This window comes from Acartia tonsa, chromosome 9 (assembly GCF_053477335.1).
Source record: "Acartia tonsa isolate MP-2025a chromosome 9, ASM5347733v1, whole genome shotgun sequence".
Lineage (NCBI taxonomy): Eukaryota > Metazoa > Arthropoda > Copepoda > Calanoida > Acartiidae > Acartia > Acartia tonsa.
In genome coordinates, this window is record NC_137268.1 from 49,974,001 (window position 1) to 49,988,993 (window position 14,993).

A 14,993-nucleotide genomic window follows, 5' to 3' on the forward strand; every position below is an offset into this window, starting at 1 on the left:
TTTAAAAGATAAACATATAACGGTAGCACGGCAGTTTAAACAATTTCTCAGCAATATGCAGGTTTTCAGCTTTTCTGCATATTTCAACTGAAACATATTAGGCCAAAGATATGATATTCAAAAAATCATTTGTCAAAGTTTACCCTACAAACGACGCAAGTCGGTTTTCAGAAAAAATCGCTAAAATTTGTGGAAAAAAAGACAGCACTAGTCTCAGTTCAAATATAACACAACATTCTTAATAGCATTTTCTAATTTAAAAAAATATACAAAAAAACCTAAATTCAACTACAAGCCTTAGTTCTATGTATTTGATTTTTTTTCAACAAATGGCAGTTTTGAAATCCCTTTATTTCATGAAGAAATTTCCAATGCATAGGAGAATGGCTTGGAGATGAAATTTTCCAAAGAGTTTCCAGTAAAAAACTTGATTTGTCTGTCAGTCTATAGGCCATAAAACAAAAGACATAAAAATTATTATCTTTTTAATTTTTCAATGAAGGTTTTGTGATTTTATCATTCTTAATATTGTCCTACTTTCCCATTCTTTTCTTCCTTTTTTATGATGACTGAACATTTGCTGATACATTTGTCAATCTATTTTTTTTTTTTTTTGGGGGGGGGCTTTGCTACTTATGACTCTTGTCATTCTTGTTTTTTCTGTTTATCCGTAAATTTATATTATTTATATAACGGGGATTCGAACCCCTCTCTAGCACTATCATTAAATTTTCGTTTGCCTTTTAACATACGCTTGATCTAACTGCATTATTCTTGATAATAGTTATTTTTGTATAAATTTTGACTTATTCTACACATGTGTGAACAAAATGGAAGATGGAGTTTATTTCTTAAATACAAAATAAAAGGAATCCGCCTGTTGATCCTGCTTAACCCACTTTATCATGTAATTAGTGGGCTAAGCAGGACTGTAGAATCACCCTTAACCATGGTGGCGGGAAAGGGGGGCAGAGCCTACTCATGTACCTATAATCTATGTTTGAAACTGTAATATTGTCATATTCTTCAGTTATTGGTTTACTTTTGATTAATAAACTTGTTAATACTTCAAACCTAGTGTGCTCTATACTTTGAGAGTAGAGCTGCTCTATGAGCTGCTATCTTTTAAAGTACTAATGACACTACTCTATAATACGCACTCGTTCTGTCAGCCGTTTCACTGTAGCATTCGCCCCGCTACACTACAAAATTACATGAATTCTGAAAATGATAAAAAAATAAAAATTTTAAGTAAGGACGTCCAAATGGGGGGGGGGGGGTGACAATGGCTCCTAAAATCTCTTTATTGTCCTTCCATGTTTTGTTTGTGCTTCGCTGCTTATTGAAGGTGTTATTATATTTTTCATATATATTTCAATTAACTTTCTTGCGTAATGACCAACAATATAAAGAATATAAGATTAAATATTTATTACATAATAAACACATGATAATTTATAATTTAAACACTTAATATACATATATTAATTACATTTTTATTTTATCCAACAAAGAATCAAACAAGATTATTTTGTAAGTTGATAAATTTTAGTTTTTTATCCATTTGATAAGCTAAATAAATTGAATTCAGTGGAAGAATATTTTTTTTGGATTTGACAAAGTAATTCTATTAGCAAAGATTGTAAATTAACATTAAAGTTCAAAAAGTATCAGATATTTATTACAATTTCAAGGGTAATTCAAATTTTGATGAATGTATAAAAACCAAATATGTCACAATTAGAAAATTATGTGTTATGATTGTATGTAGTTTGTATGTTGTACTTAAATTAAACAGGTCAGCAGGTCAGCAGGTGTCTGTAGCTGATTATGGCTAACAATGAAAGTCTTTAATAAGGGTTCATGGTTAACATATGTTATTTAGTACGTACTTCAGGATTCATTCAAGAATTCTCGAGGACATTGAAATCCTTGTCTATCCAAACTCCTTCCTCCGATTTTCCATCATAGAAATTTCCAAAATAAAGAAGCCAATCAGGATAAAGAAAAACAGCAGGCCCATTTGCCTGGCCATAGACAAAGCTTCCAACAAAAATTGTTCTAAATTGTTTGTTTACTGAAAGCTCAGCTCCAGCTCCCATTTTCCAGTTGCTGTTAAATTGACCAGCATAAATCTTGTTGATATCTCTTGAAACACCAAACTTATTCTTCTTGTTATCATCCCAAAATCCTTTGTAAATCTCATCTAGCTTTGTAGATTTACCAAAACCTTTCTTCAATGGTTCGTTAGTGCCTAACTGACCGAAATATTTTTCGAAGTCAGGAAACCGATAAAACTGAGGTCTCGATAAAATACTTTTATCTGTCACAAGACAATTTTCAGTTATACCATCTGTTGCCATGCATTTGAAAGAAGGCTCTTCACTGTCAATATTTGCAATAGTTTCTTTTATGTTTTGTTTTTCATAATGGGACATAGTCATATTGTGTGGAAAAAGTATGATACCCTTAACAAGTTTGTCATTAATCCATTCACCAGCAATTATATACGTTGTGTTCTCATTAATAACCTGAATTCCAAAGCCAGAAAGTTTTTTATTTATAACTTTTCCAAATTTCATCTTCTTATGAAATAAATATACTTCTTCTTGTTGTTGATTTGGTAACAATAGAACACGAGTGGGATTGCTCTGAAATAAATAGATATTTTGTAATACATTGATTTTAACCTCATTTGATCTATTAACCTATGATCAGAGCAGAAGTGTCTCAATTGTAATTATTATGTCTTATGTTCTTGGTTTAAAATTAGTAAAATTACCTTGAGGAAATCAACAATTTCAGTGTGTCCCATATCTTCTGCATAGTACAAACTATTCTTTCCTAAACAATAAATACTAGGTCAAGTTAAAATCTGCAAATTATTGAAACTGAGGACTCAACATAATTCCATTACGTCTATAGGGCAATTAACATGTAAATATATAAGTAGACTTACACAATAATAATATTGTCTAACTACTTTGTAATAAGATTAATTAGACAATTGGCAACTTATATGTAATCAAATATTTAACTTAAGGGCTCTTCTCTCGAAGGAGGAAGAAGGTGGCAAAAAAATAGTGTATAATCTGTGTAAGTCTTAATGTTTTTAATAAAATAATAGCCAAAAATCATCCTATGGTGACATAAAATTTTAATATAAATATCTTATGGTTTTAACTTAATGATCTATGTTATATGTCTTGAAATTTAAGAAATCAAATTTGTATTAAAAGATTTGCTGAATAATTAATTATCTTTCCTGCTGAAAACAATATAATTAAGTTTTTAACAGAAGATAAAATAACTGGCGGCATATAAAAATTTGGAAGTAGTCCTGACTGTTATACTCACAAATAAATAGATGCTTACCATATTCATCTTTTTCATCCAAAGATGCACCTAGTTTGATTAGCTCTTTTACCCGGTCAAACTCTCCATCTTTTGAAGCTTGAATTAATTCTAGGAAATAAATTCAATCAGAATAAAGGAAGCCTACATAAAATAAACCTCTCTAAGTACTCTCTAACTACTGAAGGACTGTCATAAGTAGACCCAATACCTCAAATTTTAAGCCCTTAGCTTCAATAACAAAAATGCAAAAAAAAATAAAGTTTCCAATGCTCATGATAGAAATTTCAACATTAAATTACGTCAGGTAGAATAAAAAAACTTGTTTTGAACTTAAAGTTAGGTTGCTAGTAACTAATTAGATTTTTTACAAAAAAAAACATTTTCATAGTCAAAATCTCTCAACAAATTTTTATTTAGTTTCTGTGAACAATGTGAGTATTGTAGTGTGAGAATGTTTGCTTTTAATATCTTCAACCAATCAGAAGGCTAAAAACCTCTCGACAACAAATCACAGCAGAGAATCTGTAGATACTTGAATTAGTTTAATTTTTTCCACTAGGATTTTATGCTTACAAACAGAAGTTCAACTGAATTTTTGAGAGATTTGGACAATGTTTTTATTGTAAAAATGTTATCAGTTACAGTCCTTCTAACTTTATGCCTAAAATTAGCTTAAAATTTTGTTTCTAGCTGGTGTAATTTAATATTGAAATTTCTATTTTTAGTTCTGGAAAACTTTCCATAATTTCATCTGCTTAAAATGTAATTTAAAATGCTTATAACTTTTTGGTTTTTGAAGCTGAAGGCTTCAAATATGGGGTATTGGTACTTGTGGCAGGTTTTCAGCAGTGTGAGTGATGTATTTCTTGCAGGCTTCCTTTCAGAATTGTTTTCAATGTTTTAGGTCTATCAACTTGTCTGTTCTGCTCAAGTTTAGTAAAATACTATGCAGAAAATACTAAATTGAAAAATTATCTAATAGAAAAATGAAAGTAATTTTGCAATTTTTTAAAGCATGTTTTTATTAAACATGCACAAAAACACATCTCTATCTTGTATTATCTCTTGGCTTTGATGCAAAATTTCAAAAAAAGAACAGGCTTTTTCATTGGAATATATTTCGCTTTATTCAAGCCTTTTCTTTTTTAATCTTTTAAAGATTGTTATAGGGGGAGGATAATACATATTTTTATCATAATTTTTACTTTCTTTCACTTCATGTTAATTACCTAAAATTATAAAAACCTTTTACCTTTGCCAAATAATTCTTTTTCATATTTCATGTATTCCTCCTTCAATATAAAAAAATATCAAAATTTATCATTGGTTAATTTTTTTTCAAAAAGTTAATATCTGTAGGTAGATCGTAAAAAAAAACATGAAATGCAAACAAAAATTAGAAGTCCATACCATTGTTTCATTTCTTATTGTACAGTTGTAAGCTCTAAAAATATATATATATCATATAATTTTTTTGATAAATTTCTTTATTTGCTGTGTTATTTTGGGAAATGACAAAAAAATATGTGCAGGGACAGGGCAAAATCTGTCGTTATTTTAGATTACTATTATAGACCTCATTCATTTTATTGGTCAGTTTGTTCAACCAATAGAAGGGTAGGGGATAAGGTAAATAAATACATAAGCCTACATTAAAAACAAAGTTACCTTGATAATTCTACAATGTTTACAGCAGATAACCTATCCTGCAAAAAAGAATCTTTATCATTTAGCCCTTTAGTCAAGCCCCTTGCAGTTCAGTTCAGGGGGGAGGCGTTAAACTCTCCCTGTTTTGTATTCAGAGGAGATCCAGTCAAGTTATCTCTGTATGGATGAAGCTTCCCAACAAAAGCAACAATAAGATTTTAAATAAGAATTAGTTATTTATATACAGTGTGTTTTTTTTGTATGAAAACTTTTTTGCAAGCAATTTTGCCCCACTTATAGTTATTAGAATTTAATGATTAATGGCTTATTTTCTTCGTTTTTTAATGCAATTAATAAAACAACAAAAAAAATATTACAGTTTTTGTTTAAAAAGTATAGTAAATTGTAAAATTTAAAACTTAGGTGTCAACATCTAAAAATGGTTTTAGCGCATTTTTCTTATGTTCAAATCTTCTACCTTTTGCAAGAATAGCTGCAAAACGCTTCAAAGTTGAGATATAGAGCTAAAAATGTATACAGATACTATTAGGGATATGTACTAGAATATATCAAAGTTTAAAGGCCATATCTTAATCAGGGAGGGAGTACTGGCCCCCCAAAGTCGACTACTGAAAATCCAATTTTTTTTTTGCAAAGGGTAGATGGTTTGAGTATAAGAAAAATGCGCTTAAACCATTTTTAGATGTTGTCACCTAAGTTTTGAATTTTAGATTTTACTGTACTTTTTAATAAAAAAACTGAAATATTTTTTTAATGTTCTATTAATTGCATTAAAAACGAAGAAAATAAGCCATTAATCATTAAATTCTGATAACTATAAGTGGGGTAAAATTGCTTTCAAAAAAGTTCTCATAAAAAAAACACACTGTATATTATGTATTTGTAAAATCACGCAACCTCCTATATGTCCATAGAGCAAGTATAAATCTTTAGGAAAAATTATTTTGTTAAAGAAATAATTTATTTTATCAAAAGTTTATTTTTAGCAAAATTAATACTTTGGCAAAGAAAATTTATTTGTTAATTTTTCTATGATTGTTGAAAATATTGTAATACATACGCATTAAAGTCTCTGTTGAAAAATTGAAGAAAATAGTAAAAATTAATGCAAATGCAGCTAAAAGTTAAATTATATCAGCTTACAATTGTTTTTGAGCTTTTATATTTTTAAATTCAATAATTTTAATGCTTCCTTTTGTTCTTTTTTAGCAAAAATGTTTAATTTATCTATCAGTGAATTTTAATATTGTTAATTATATGTATGTAAAGTGATAAGAAACCTATATCTGCAAGCATTAATGGGCTATAAATCATTTCAGAAGTGCTAAACAGTGATAAAATGTAAATTAATCTGAGAATCTGAGCTAAAATGAAACAATCTATTACCAAATTACATGATTGCTGTTTTTAGACTGCTGGTAGCTTCAAGAACACCAAACCCGATTTGTCTGTGGAATCTGGAGGTGAAAAGTAGCTGATAACAATATGGCCGCTGGAACTAGTTTTGCTTGTGGCATCAGGAGCGGAGAAATCTGGGATTAAAGCTAGAGACGTAAATAGAAAAAGTAAGTTTTTCATGAATTATTAAGTAGCTGCGCTACTAGCAAACATTAAGTATAAAGCACTGTCTGATTTTATGTGATAAAGCCTGAAACTATAGACTCTAAAGAAACTTATCAAAGCCAATTCAAACTTTTAGTATTGTAATTTTCTGTATTATACTTTATTGTCCTTTGATATATGATTTATTGTCATTTGATATACAAACCTAAACCTGTGATTTTTATTTTAGGTTTGTTTTTAAGAAATGTTATACACATTGAGTCTTATCAATCTACTTCAGAACCATAATGTCCTGGCAATGTCTAAAGAGGAACACCTGCCGCAAATACTACTCAGATTGCTGAGGTTAGTACAACCCCCCCCCCCCTTCTATTATCTAGGCTCCTATTAGAGATAGAGGGCAAAAAAATTTTTGCATGTCCCCAGTTTGATAATGAATTCCGACCATAAGTGAGTCAAAGTCAACTTTCGCTTACTTCACCCTTCTATTCAACAACATTTGTTTTTAGGTCCCTTTTCACTTAAAAAAAAAATGTTAATCTTGTTTAATATAAGATTATGGAAAGCCTATTGTATTCTTAGAAATGTAAGATTTTACTTACTGGGTATTTTTTGAGACTATCTTTTGTTAATGACCTCATATTGGTATATGGCCATTTTATCTTCATGCATGTTGACTCACCAAGACATCCAGTAGTTTCATTGCTTTGCATTATACTTTTGAATTAGGTTGGATTAAAGAATATTTATTTCAAGGGTACTACTCTGCAATTGATCCTCACAAAATTATATGTAATATAATGTATAATGGTGTAGTTTTAGAGTTTATTTGAGATTTTCTAAGGCAAGGAACGAGATAAAGGGTGTTTAAAAAAAACCAATTGCTTCACTTTTTTTAATATAAACCTTATAGTTTTGGTCTAAAACTAATAACAAATAATACAATTCATGCCCAAGCAATGACAACGAGAAAACAATATTGAGCACTAGAGCTTAAAACCTAGCCCTTGCAGAGAAATTTGCCCTACGCCGAAACTGCAAATTTTATTACAAAATTGTCTTTTTAAAAACCAATCGCTAACAACTTGAACCACCATAAGTACTTGAGATCTTGTAAATAGGCCCCATAATGTTTGGAGTTTGATAGGGCATGTAAAGACCTTTCTTTAGACACATTAACAAGGTTTCTAACACAATCTTAGCCAATTTGGCATCAAAAAGAAAGACCTGGCAATCATCAAGAAATGGAAATAGACAGAGCTGTCATGCCTCAATGTTGGATGGGTCTATATTTTTTATGCCAAATTGGCATAGATTGAGTTATAAATCTGTTTAAGGTGTCTAAAGAAAGATTTTTACATGCCCCATTAAAAACTATAAACATTATGGGGTCTATCTCCAAGATTTGAAGTACTTATGGTGGCTCAAATTGTGAGCGATTGGTTTTTTTTAAACACCCTTTAGTTTAAAACGGACAAAAGTTCCAGATTCTAATCCTCAAGACCTTTTCAGGGAGCATCATGAAGCCATAGTTCTGTTGCTATGAATTTTTTACCCCTATAAGGTGAACATAAAAATTCCAAAGTGAAATTACTGGGCATAATACTTCGAAATGGTTAAAATTTTTACACAAGTGTATTTTCACCAAAAGGTATAATAAATGCAACTGGACTAATTGAATTTCAAAAACAAGCCGGGGAAAAAAACTCCCTTTTATGATACAACTTGCTTAAAGCCAACTTGTCAGATCTGTTTTGATCAATGATATGACGCCCAAATGAATGTCAGATTTCTATCAAAAAGAAATAGTGAGACCCAAATTTAGAGAGATCAGTATATTCATAAAAAGGACTCATACCAACTATCCTGGTAAAAAGCTTTACCCTTGTCAAGACTCACCTTAAGTTCAAGATAGAGATCCTATAGGTTCCGATACTTTAAGACTTCAGGAAACTTTATATAGATCCTGTGACCGCAATTTTTATTAAAATTTTGGATCTACTGCAGTTCACGGTAAAATATTGCTGGTAACGAATATTGCCAAAAATCTATGAATGTTAAAGGCTGCTAGTTGCCAAACGGCTGAACGTACAGATCATGCCCGCACACTGTTTTAAGCGGCATAGGAAGGCCTACAAATAATCTGGAATAGCCATAAATCAATAATGCATAATTATCTCGCAGTGCAGAGAAATGCGCGAAAAAGGCCTGTTTTACGCGTTTCTTCTTCAGTGAAGCTTTCCCTGTGCATCATTGGATCTTGGCTATTCCAGATTATTTGTAGGCCTTCTTATACCGCTTAAAATGGTGTGCGGGTATGATTTGTACGTTCAGCCGTTTTGCAGCTAGCAGCTTTTAAAATTTATAGATTTTTGGCAATATTCGTTACCAGCAATATTTTACCGTGAACTGCAGTAGATCCAAAATTTTTTTAAAGATCACCATTTTTCACACTGACCAAATTGTATTAACCCATTAGTGGCGAGCACCATTTTTATGGGCCGAATGAGCTGAAAATCTCAGGGAAGCTTTATAATGGTAAAATTGGAAAACATATTTTTTGTTTGCTCTAGTGGCGTGCACAGGAAAGTTGCAAAAAAACTGGTTCAGCATGGCCATAAATGCCCACAGGGCATTATGACCCGTTTTGGGCAGTTTCCCTCAGTATTAAAACCCATTCTTTTTGTAAAAACCCGGTTTTTTCGACCAAAAAATGAAAAATGTAATTTTTGAACGCCCAAAGTGAGATGAACAGTTTCTAATACTACGATACGATCTGTAATTGAAAACTACATAACCTCATGTAATCTATAGAGCTACAAGTAATATACGAAACGATTTATATCACATTTAGTGTTTTGGCTATAGGTACCACCCTTTTCAGTTAAAAAAAAACGTTTCTCGAAGTTTTAAAACACACACACTACAAAAAAAGAACATATAAAATTTGGATGATACATATCAGAAAAAGAGCATAAAAATATTGGGTGACACATATAGAGATTACTAGGGTATACTGATTAGGGTGGCTCAAGAATAATAAATCACAAAAAAAATATTTAATGGTTGAAAAGTTAAAACCGGGTAATAAAACCAAAACCGAGCAGGGTTTTAAAACTGTCGGGCATTTATGGCCATGCCGAACCGGGCCATCATAGGAAAAATATGAAAAATAATAATTTGAATAAAACGAATTCACAAATATATGTACTTGTCAATAAACTTTAGATTTCACGAAAAAAATCAGCGACTTTACTATAAAAACAAAAAAGTTAGAAGGGGTATTTTGAATTCACCTAAATTTTCATGATTTTTAAATTTTGTTGAGCTATACCGGCAAACCGAAGTAAGCAAAACTGCCTGCTCCAGGGGGAAATGAAAGCCAGGGTAGTAGAGGGGGGATTCATACTGAGAATGATGCAATTATGAAGCTGGAAACCGGTTATTTTTGTGATTTTCTGGAACCGGGCTTTAAAACCCGGTTCGGCACTAATGGGTTAATGCCTTCTTGTAATTCAAATTTTGGTGAGATTTTCAAGCCTACCATAAGAACCAATTTTTACATAAAGCAGTTCACTGTAGTATCTATTTTTTGCAAACAGCAGATAAATTGGAGAAAAAAAACAACAATTTTGTAAGACTACATGCAAAAAGAGATTTTTATAAGAAAATAAAATTATGCTTTACTGTTAAGACTAAATCACACCTTAATTTTACTATGAACAGTAAATTTTAAACAATAAAAGCCCCTGTGTAATTAAATGATGTAAAATTTGTCTTTAATCAATATTCCTGTTAAAATCATACGGTGTCTTTTAAAAAAATATTTTGATTTATATATTAATGTAACTTTTCCCCGCCTGTTATTATTTGAAAACATCCTCCCCTCAGAATAAGGTTAACAAAGTCTTAAAAATCAATCATTCTGTGGATCTGTAACCTCCAAATTTTAGATATGATGAAAATACAACACTTTGTCTAGCCATTGAAAAAATGCAAACTTCCATTATACAAAACAGGGAATAAGGTAGTTTTTATTTAAAAGTCAGGTTAGGTTAGGTTATAAAATGTACAGGGAAGCCCTGTAGGGTATGGGCCCTATGAAACACCTTACCACACACACAAAATGGGCTGATGTAAATTATTGGAGATTATGTTCTAATATTGTGTAAAAAACCATTATGAATATTGAATATATTTATATGGTATTTTGTGAAATCAAAATATTTTTATGTCCTTATAAGTTTCGCCATATCTTTCTCTTATCTTAAATCTCTTAGGATCCACTAATTCTGTGTCTATATCCAGGTAAAGATCTCGATCAGGCCTTAAATAAATTCAATTATTTATTACAGAAAATATAATTGTAATGTAGCGGTGCGAATTCTGGCTAAACGAGTACAAATTCTAGAAAACCTTCACTCTCAAGTCACAAACGCAGTGGGTTCAAGATATAGACAATTTTATTCAACAAAGGTCTACCAAATAGTGAAGAATATACATTTATCTACATCTTTAAGGATAGGTTACTATGAATGTATGTAATCTCTTCCACCAACTGTTGGGGGCTGGTTCAACAGTCCTGCTTAACCCACTGATTATATACACTTGTCAGATTACTTTATTTTTTATTTTAAAATATACGCAATAAATAATTAATAAATTAGGCATATATTAACAAGGAGTATAGAATAAGAGGGAGAGCAAATAAGTTTGTATTACTTATCTCTTTATTTCTTTCTGTCTCATTTCTGTGTGTCAAAGATTTTCACCAAAATACCATTTAAAAAGTAGTGAATAAGATGTTGGAATTGGATTTTTTTAAACACCATCCAAAAAACCTGGTGGGACCAGCAAGACTTAAACAAAGCATTTAAAATATTAAATATACACGGTGTCTTGTAAAAACTGTGGGAATAAACTAACAAGAGCATTAAAAAATAATTATTTTATATTCTCTGTAAAACATACATCAAATATATTCTAAGGTGTTTTTAATGTCTCTAAAAATGTGGCTATACTGATAGATACATGTAGGGGAAAAAGGCTTTATGAGATTTTGGCATATTTTATTATCTCAGCTCCTATTGAAACTAGAGGGATAAAAAAATTTGCTAATGTTCTCTGTTTGATAATGAATTTCCGACTCAAAGTGAGTCAATGTCATAATTCACCTCTTTCACCCTTTTATTTAACAACCTTTTTGGTTCTTTTTTCATTAAAGTTTTAAACAGCTGTAATTTTCCCAGTTTTTGAATCTAGTACAACAATTTATTTATACATCATGTAGACATGTTAGAAAAGCCTAAGGTTAAAATTAGAATTTAAAAATTGTGATCACAGTAGGCTTTTTAAAGATTCCTAGAACCTGTAGGATGTACTGCTATGGGATATTTTAGAATTTTTGTAACATAAAGTGCTTTATTTAAGTCAAAACAAAATGTTTTTGCTTTTTACCTACAAGACTTTGCCAGAATTGCTGGTAAATTCTTATACATTATCTAAAATATTCTTTATGATGTTTTTGTGAAAACAAGACATCCATACAAGTTGCATATATGACAAGAATATGATTTTTAAGTCTTCAAAATTTTACAACTACCTAGCTGGTAGAAAATTAAAATTCTTTCAAATATATGCCTTACAGGTGTAGTTTAAACCATTTAACAGAAAAAAAAATATTTGGTTCAATAAATCAAAGTTTAACCCTTAACAGTCAGGCCTCTGGCCGCACCTTAACGGTTGGGGGGGGGGGGGGGGGGAGAGGTTACATTGCATGCTTACCAATCTTAGATTGGCCAAAGGATTCTCACCTCCAATCTCTGTGTGCATCTGAATCCTAACTATAGAGAATTAGGGCTACAAACAACAACAATCTCTAAGGGTTAATACTTAATTTAAAGAAAATTTACCTTATCTCTTCATGAACCATTCCAAGAACATGCCCCAATTCATGCAAAACTGTGCGACCTGAGATGTTTCATGTTTAAAGATACAAATTTTTCATAGTAAGTGAGAATAGTTATTTATCGTATTTTCCTCATATTGGTGATTTTGGAATGAATATTCCGAAAATTCTAAACGTTATGGCTAATTTCTTACCTCCATCTTCAAAGCAGTCTGGCTGTGCAAGATAAATAGTGGAAGAACCTCCTGCATGACCTAAAATTATTATAAAAATTTTATTTGAAACAATAATCTATAAAACTTTAAACAGATTCTTAGTAGACAAATGCTTTTATTTTAGTTTACTTAGCAAACCTTGCTGGGTCAAAATAGGAAAAAAGCTAATCTTTTTTAAGTTTTGTTAAAGGAAGCCTGGGGGATATACACCTCTCTAACTGCTAGAGACTGCTACAAAGTGAACATTACTCAAAATTTGAAGCCTCTGGCTAGGATAATAAGTTAAAGGCTTCTTTACAAAATCAGTTATTGGGTTTCTTTCTGTGCCCTAGAATACTTTTACCTTATACTTTTTACACATGAATCACAAAATACTGTCATATAGTAGTATTTTTTTAGGTAAGTAGATAATAAACAATGTAGCACCACTAAAAGTATTGCCTTGCTGTTTTGATGAAAATGTCACATCTTTAACAGAAGCATCAATCACATCAGTATAACTTTTAATCCCTGATATTTTGAAAACTAATTAAAAATGTACTTGTTTCATTAAAAAAGTTCCACTGTAATTATTGCTACTAGTCCCATAAAACTATAAAACAAAAATAATTTTCTTTTTTTCTGTTTTCGAGTCCTACTAGGTTGTGTTCTTTTGGAATTAATAAAAAAACTACCTGTAACCTGGAAATAAAAAATTTATAAAGAAGTTGTATCAACTTTTTTTTTTATAGCTAGCCGGTCCTTTTAGTAAGTAGTAGATGTAAAATTTTTCATAGAATTCAGATATGCAATCGGTTTTTTTTGTAGACCTCTTATTTTTTAATTAATTTAAGTTGTAAAAAAAAAATTAAGTCGATTTAAGGTACTAAAATGCAACAAAAAAAAGAAAGAAAATGGCCATTATGAACAAAAATAGTAAGATCTTTAATTTGACACCTTACTTTTTCAATTCTGTCAGGTAATTATTGAAAAAATCGATTTTTTTAAACCCACGAGAATAAAAACTTTGAACTCAATTTTATCATTTCACAAGTAAAAAAATATGGGTTCATATATACCTTTAGAATCAGAAAAATATTACGAATCCATTGTAAGCAAAATTGAAAAAAAAAGTTTACAATATAGTATATAAACTACAATAAAAGGCATTATATGAAAATATCATATTATATTGTACAGGCAACGTCTTAACTCTTTAATTGAGTATAAAAATGGGAAGGGGGTATAGAGGGGGTAAAGAGGGGGTAAAAAAGGGAAGACGATAGTGTTGCCAGAACAAAAAATACAATTGGCCTTTTTTTAATTTTTTAATTTTTTTACTTTTTTTCAATTTTGCTTACAATGGATTCGTAATATTTTTCTGATTCTAAAGGTATATATGAACCCATGTTTTTTATGTCTGTTTGAGAAAATATTTAGGTCTAAAGTTTTTATTAAACCGAGGTTAAAAAGATAGATTTTTTCAATAATTACTCAACAGAATTTTAAAAGTAAGGTGTCAAATTAAAGATCTTACTATTTTTGTTCTTACTGGCCATTTTCTTCTTTTATTTTGTTGCGTTTTAGTACCTTAAAACCGACTTAATTATTTTTTTTAAAAACTTAAATTACTTAAAAAATAAGAGGTCTACAAAAAAACCGATTGCATATCTGAATTCTATGAAAAATTTTACATCTACTACTTACTAAAAGAACCAGCTAGCTATAAAAAAAAAGTTGATACACCTTCTTTAACTCATTAATTAAGTTGAATACTACCTACTGTTGCTCGGCAAGGAAAGCCTCTTTTGAAAATTAATTCTTGTTCAAAATCCTGATCCTCAATAAACTGTATACAACCTTGATAATCAAATTAATGTCTTATTATTAATGTAAAACATTGCTATAGCTAACTAACTTTTTATTTTACCAATGGAAATGGCGGCCAGCATCTGTCATGGACAATCACTAGAATTTATATTTTAAAATTTTGATAAAAAATGTTCTTCCAACTTCAAAAAGTAAATTATATATAATATGTTTTAAATTTATATGAACATACTGACCTAAAAAAGTGGTTAATTTCTTCTTTACTAATAAAAGGATAATAAAGAATAACAAGGAGTTACATTTGCAATGGTGATTGTTCTTACAACGAATTTACAATATCTTATTAAGCAAGTTTTCTATGCAGTTTTACCCTCTAATTCGTCTTCTATAATTCTCATTAGTAATCTCACTAAATTTTTCTCTTGATTGGAGTAACTAAACAGGTAAGAATTATTTTGTTTGGCTGTCATATT

General features: G+C 30.2%; 2 protein-coding genes across 2 annotated transcripts in view; both read right to left on the reverse strand.

Moving 5' to 3' along the window:
* Window positions 1-1,414: 1,414 nt before the first annotated feature.
* LOC145329137 (uncharacterized) lies at window positions 1,415-8,882 on the reverse strand. The gene is made up of 7 exons (XM_080173188.1): window positions 7,191-8,882; window positions 5,026-5,063; window positions 4,768-4,801; window positions 4,610-4,649; window positions 3,376-3,465; window positions 2,783-2,844; window positions 1,415-2,651 (listed from the first exon to the last, which is right to left on the reverse strand). Exons 1-7 carry the CDS (start codon window positions 7,299-7,301, stop codon window positions 1,905-1,907), a joined length of 1,122 nt encoding a protein of 373 aa, XP_080029314.1. The 5' UTR covers window positions 7,302-8,882; the 3' UTR covers window positions 1,415-1,904.
* Window positions 8,883-9,010: 128 nt separating this feature from the next.
* The window catches only part of LOC145329138 (zinc metalloproteinase nas-14-like), a 53,160-nt gene continuing 47,177 nt past the window's right edge, over window positions 9,011-14,993 (reverse strand). Inside the window, exons 3-7 of the mRNA XM_080173189.1 lie at window positions 14,891-14,955; window positions 14,470-14,550; window positions 12,691-12,750; window positions 12,501-12,558; window positions 9,011-10,915 (exon numbers count right to left, since the gene is read on the reverse strand). Of these exons, the coding sequence (XP_080029315.1) occupies window positions 10,807-10,915; window positions 12,501-12,558; window positions 12,691-12,750; window positions 14,470-14,550; window positions 14,891-14,955 (373 nt within the window). The 3' untranslated portion in view covers window positions 9,011-10,806. The remainder of the gene's footprint in view (window positions 10,916-12,500; window positions 12,559-12,690; window positions 12,751-14,469; window positions 14,551-14,890; window positions 14,956-14,993) is intronic.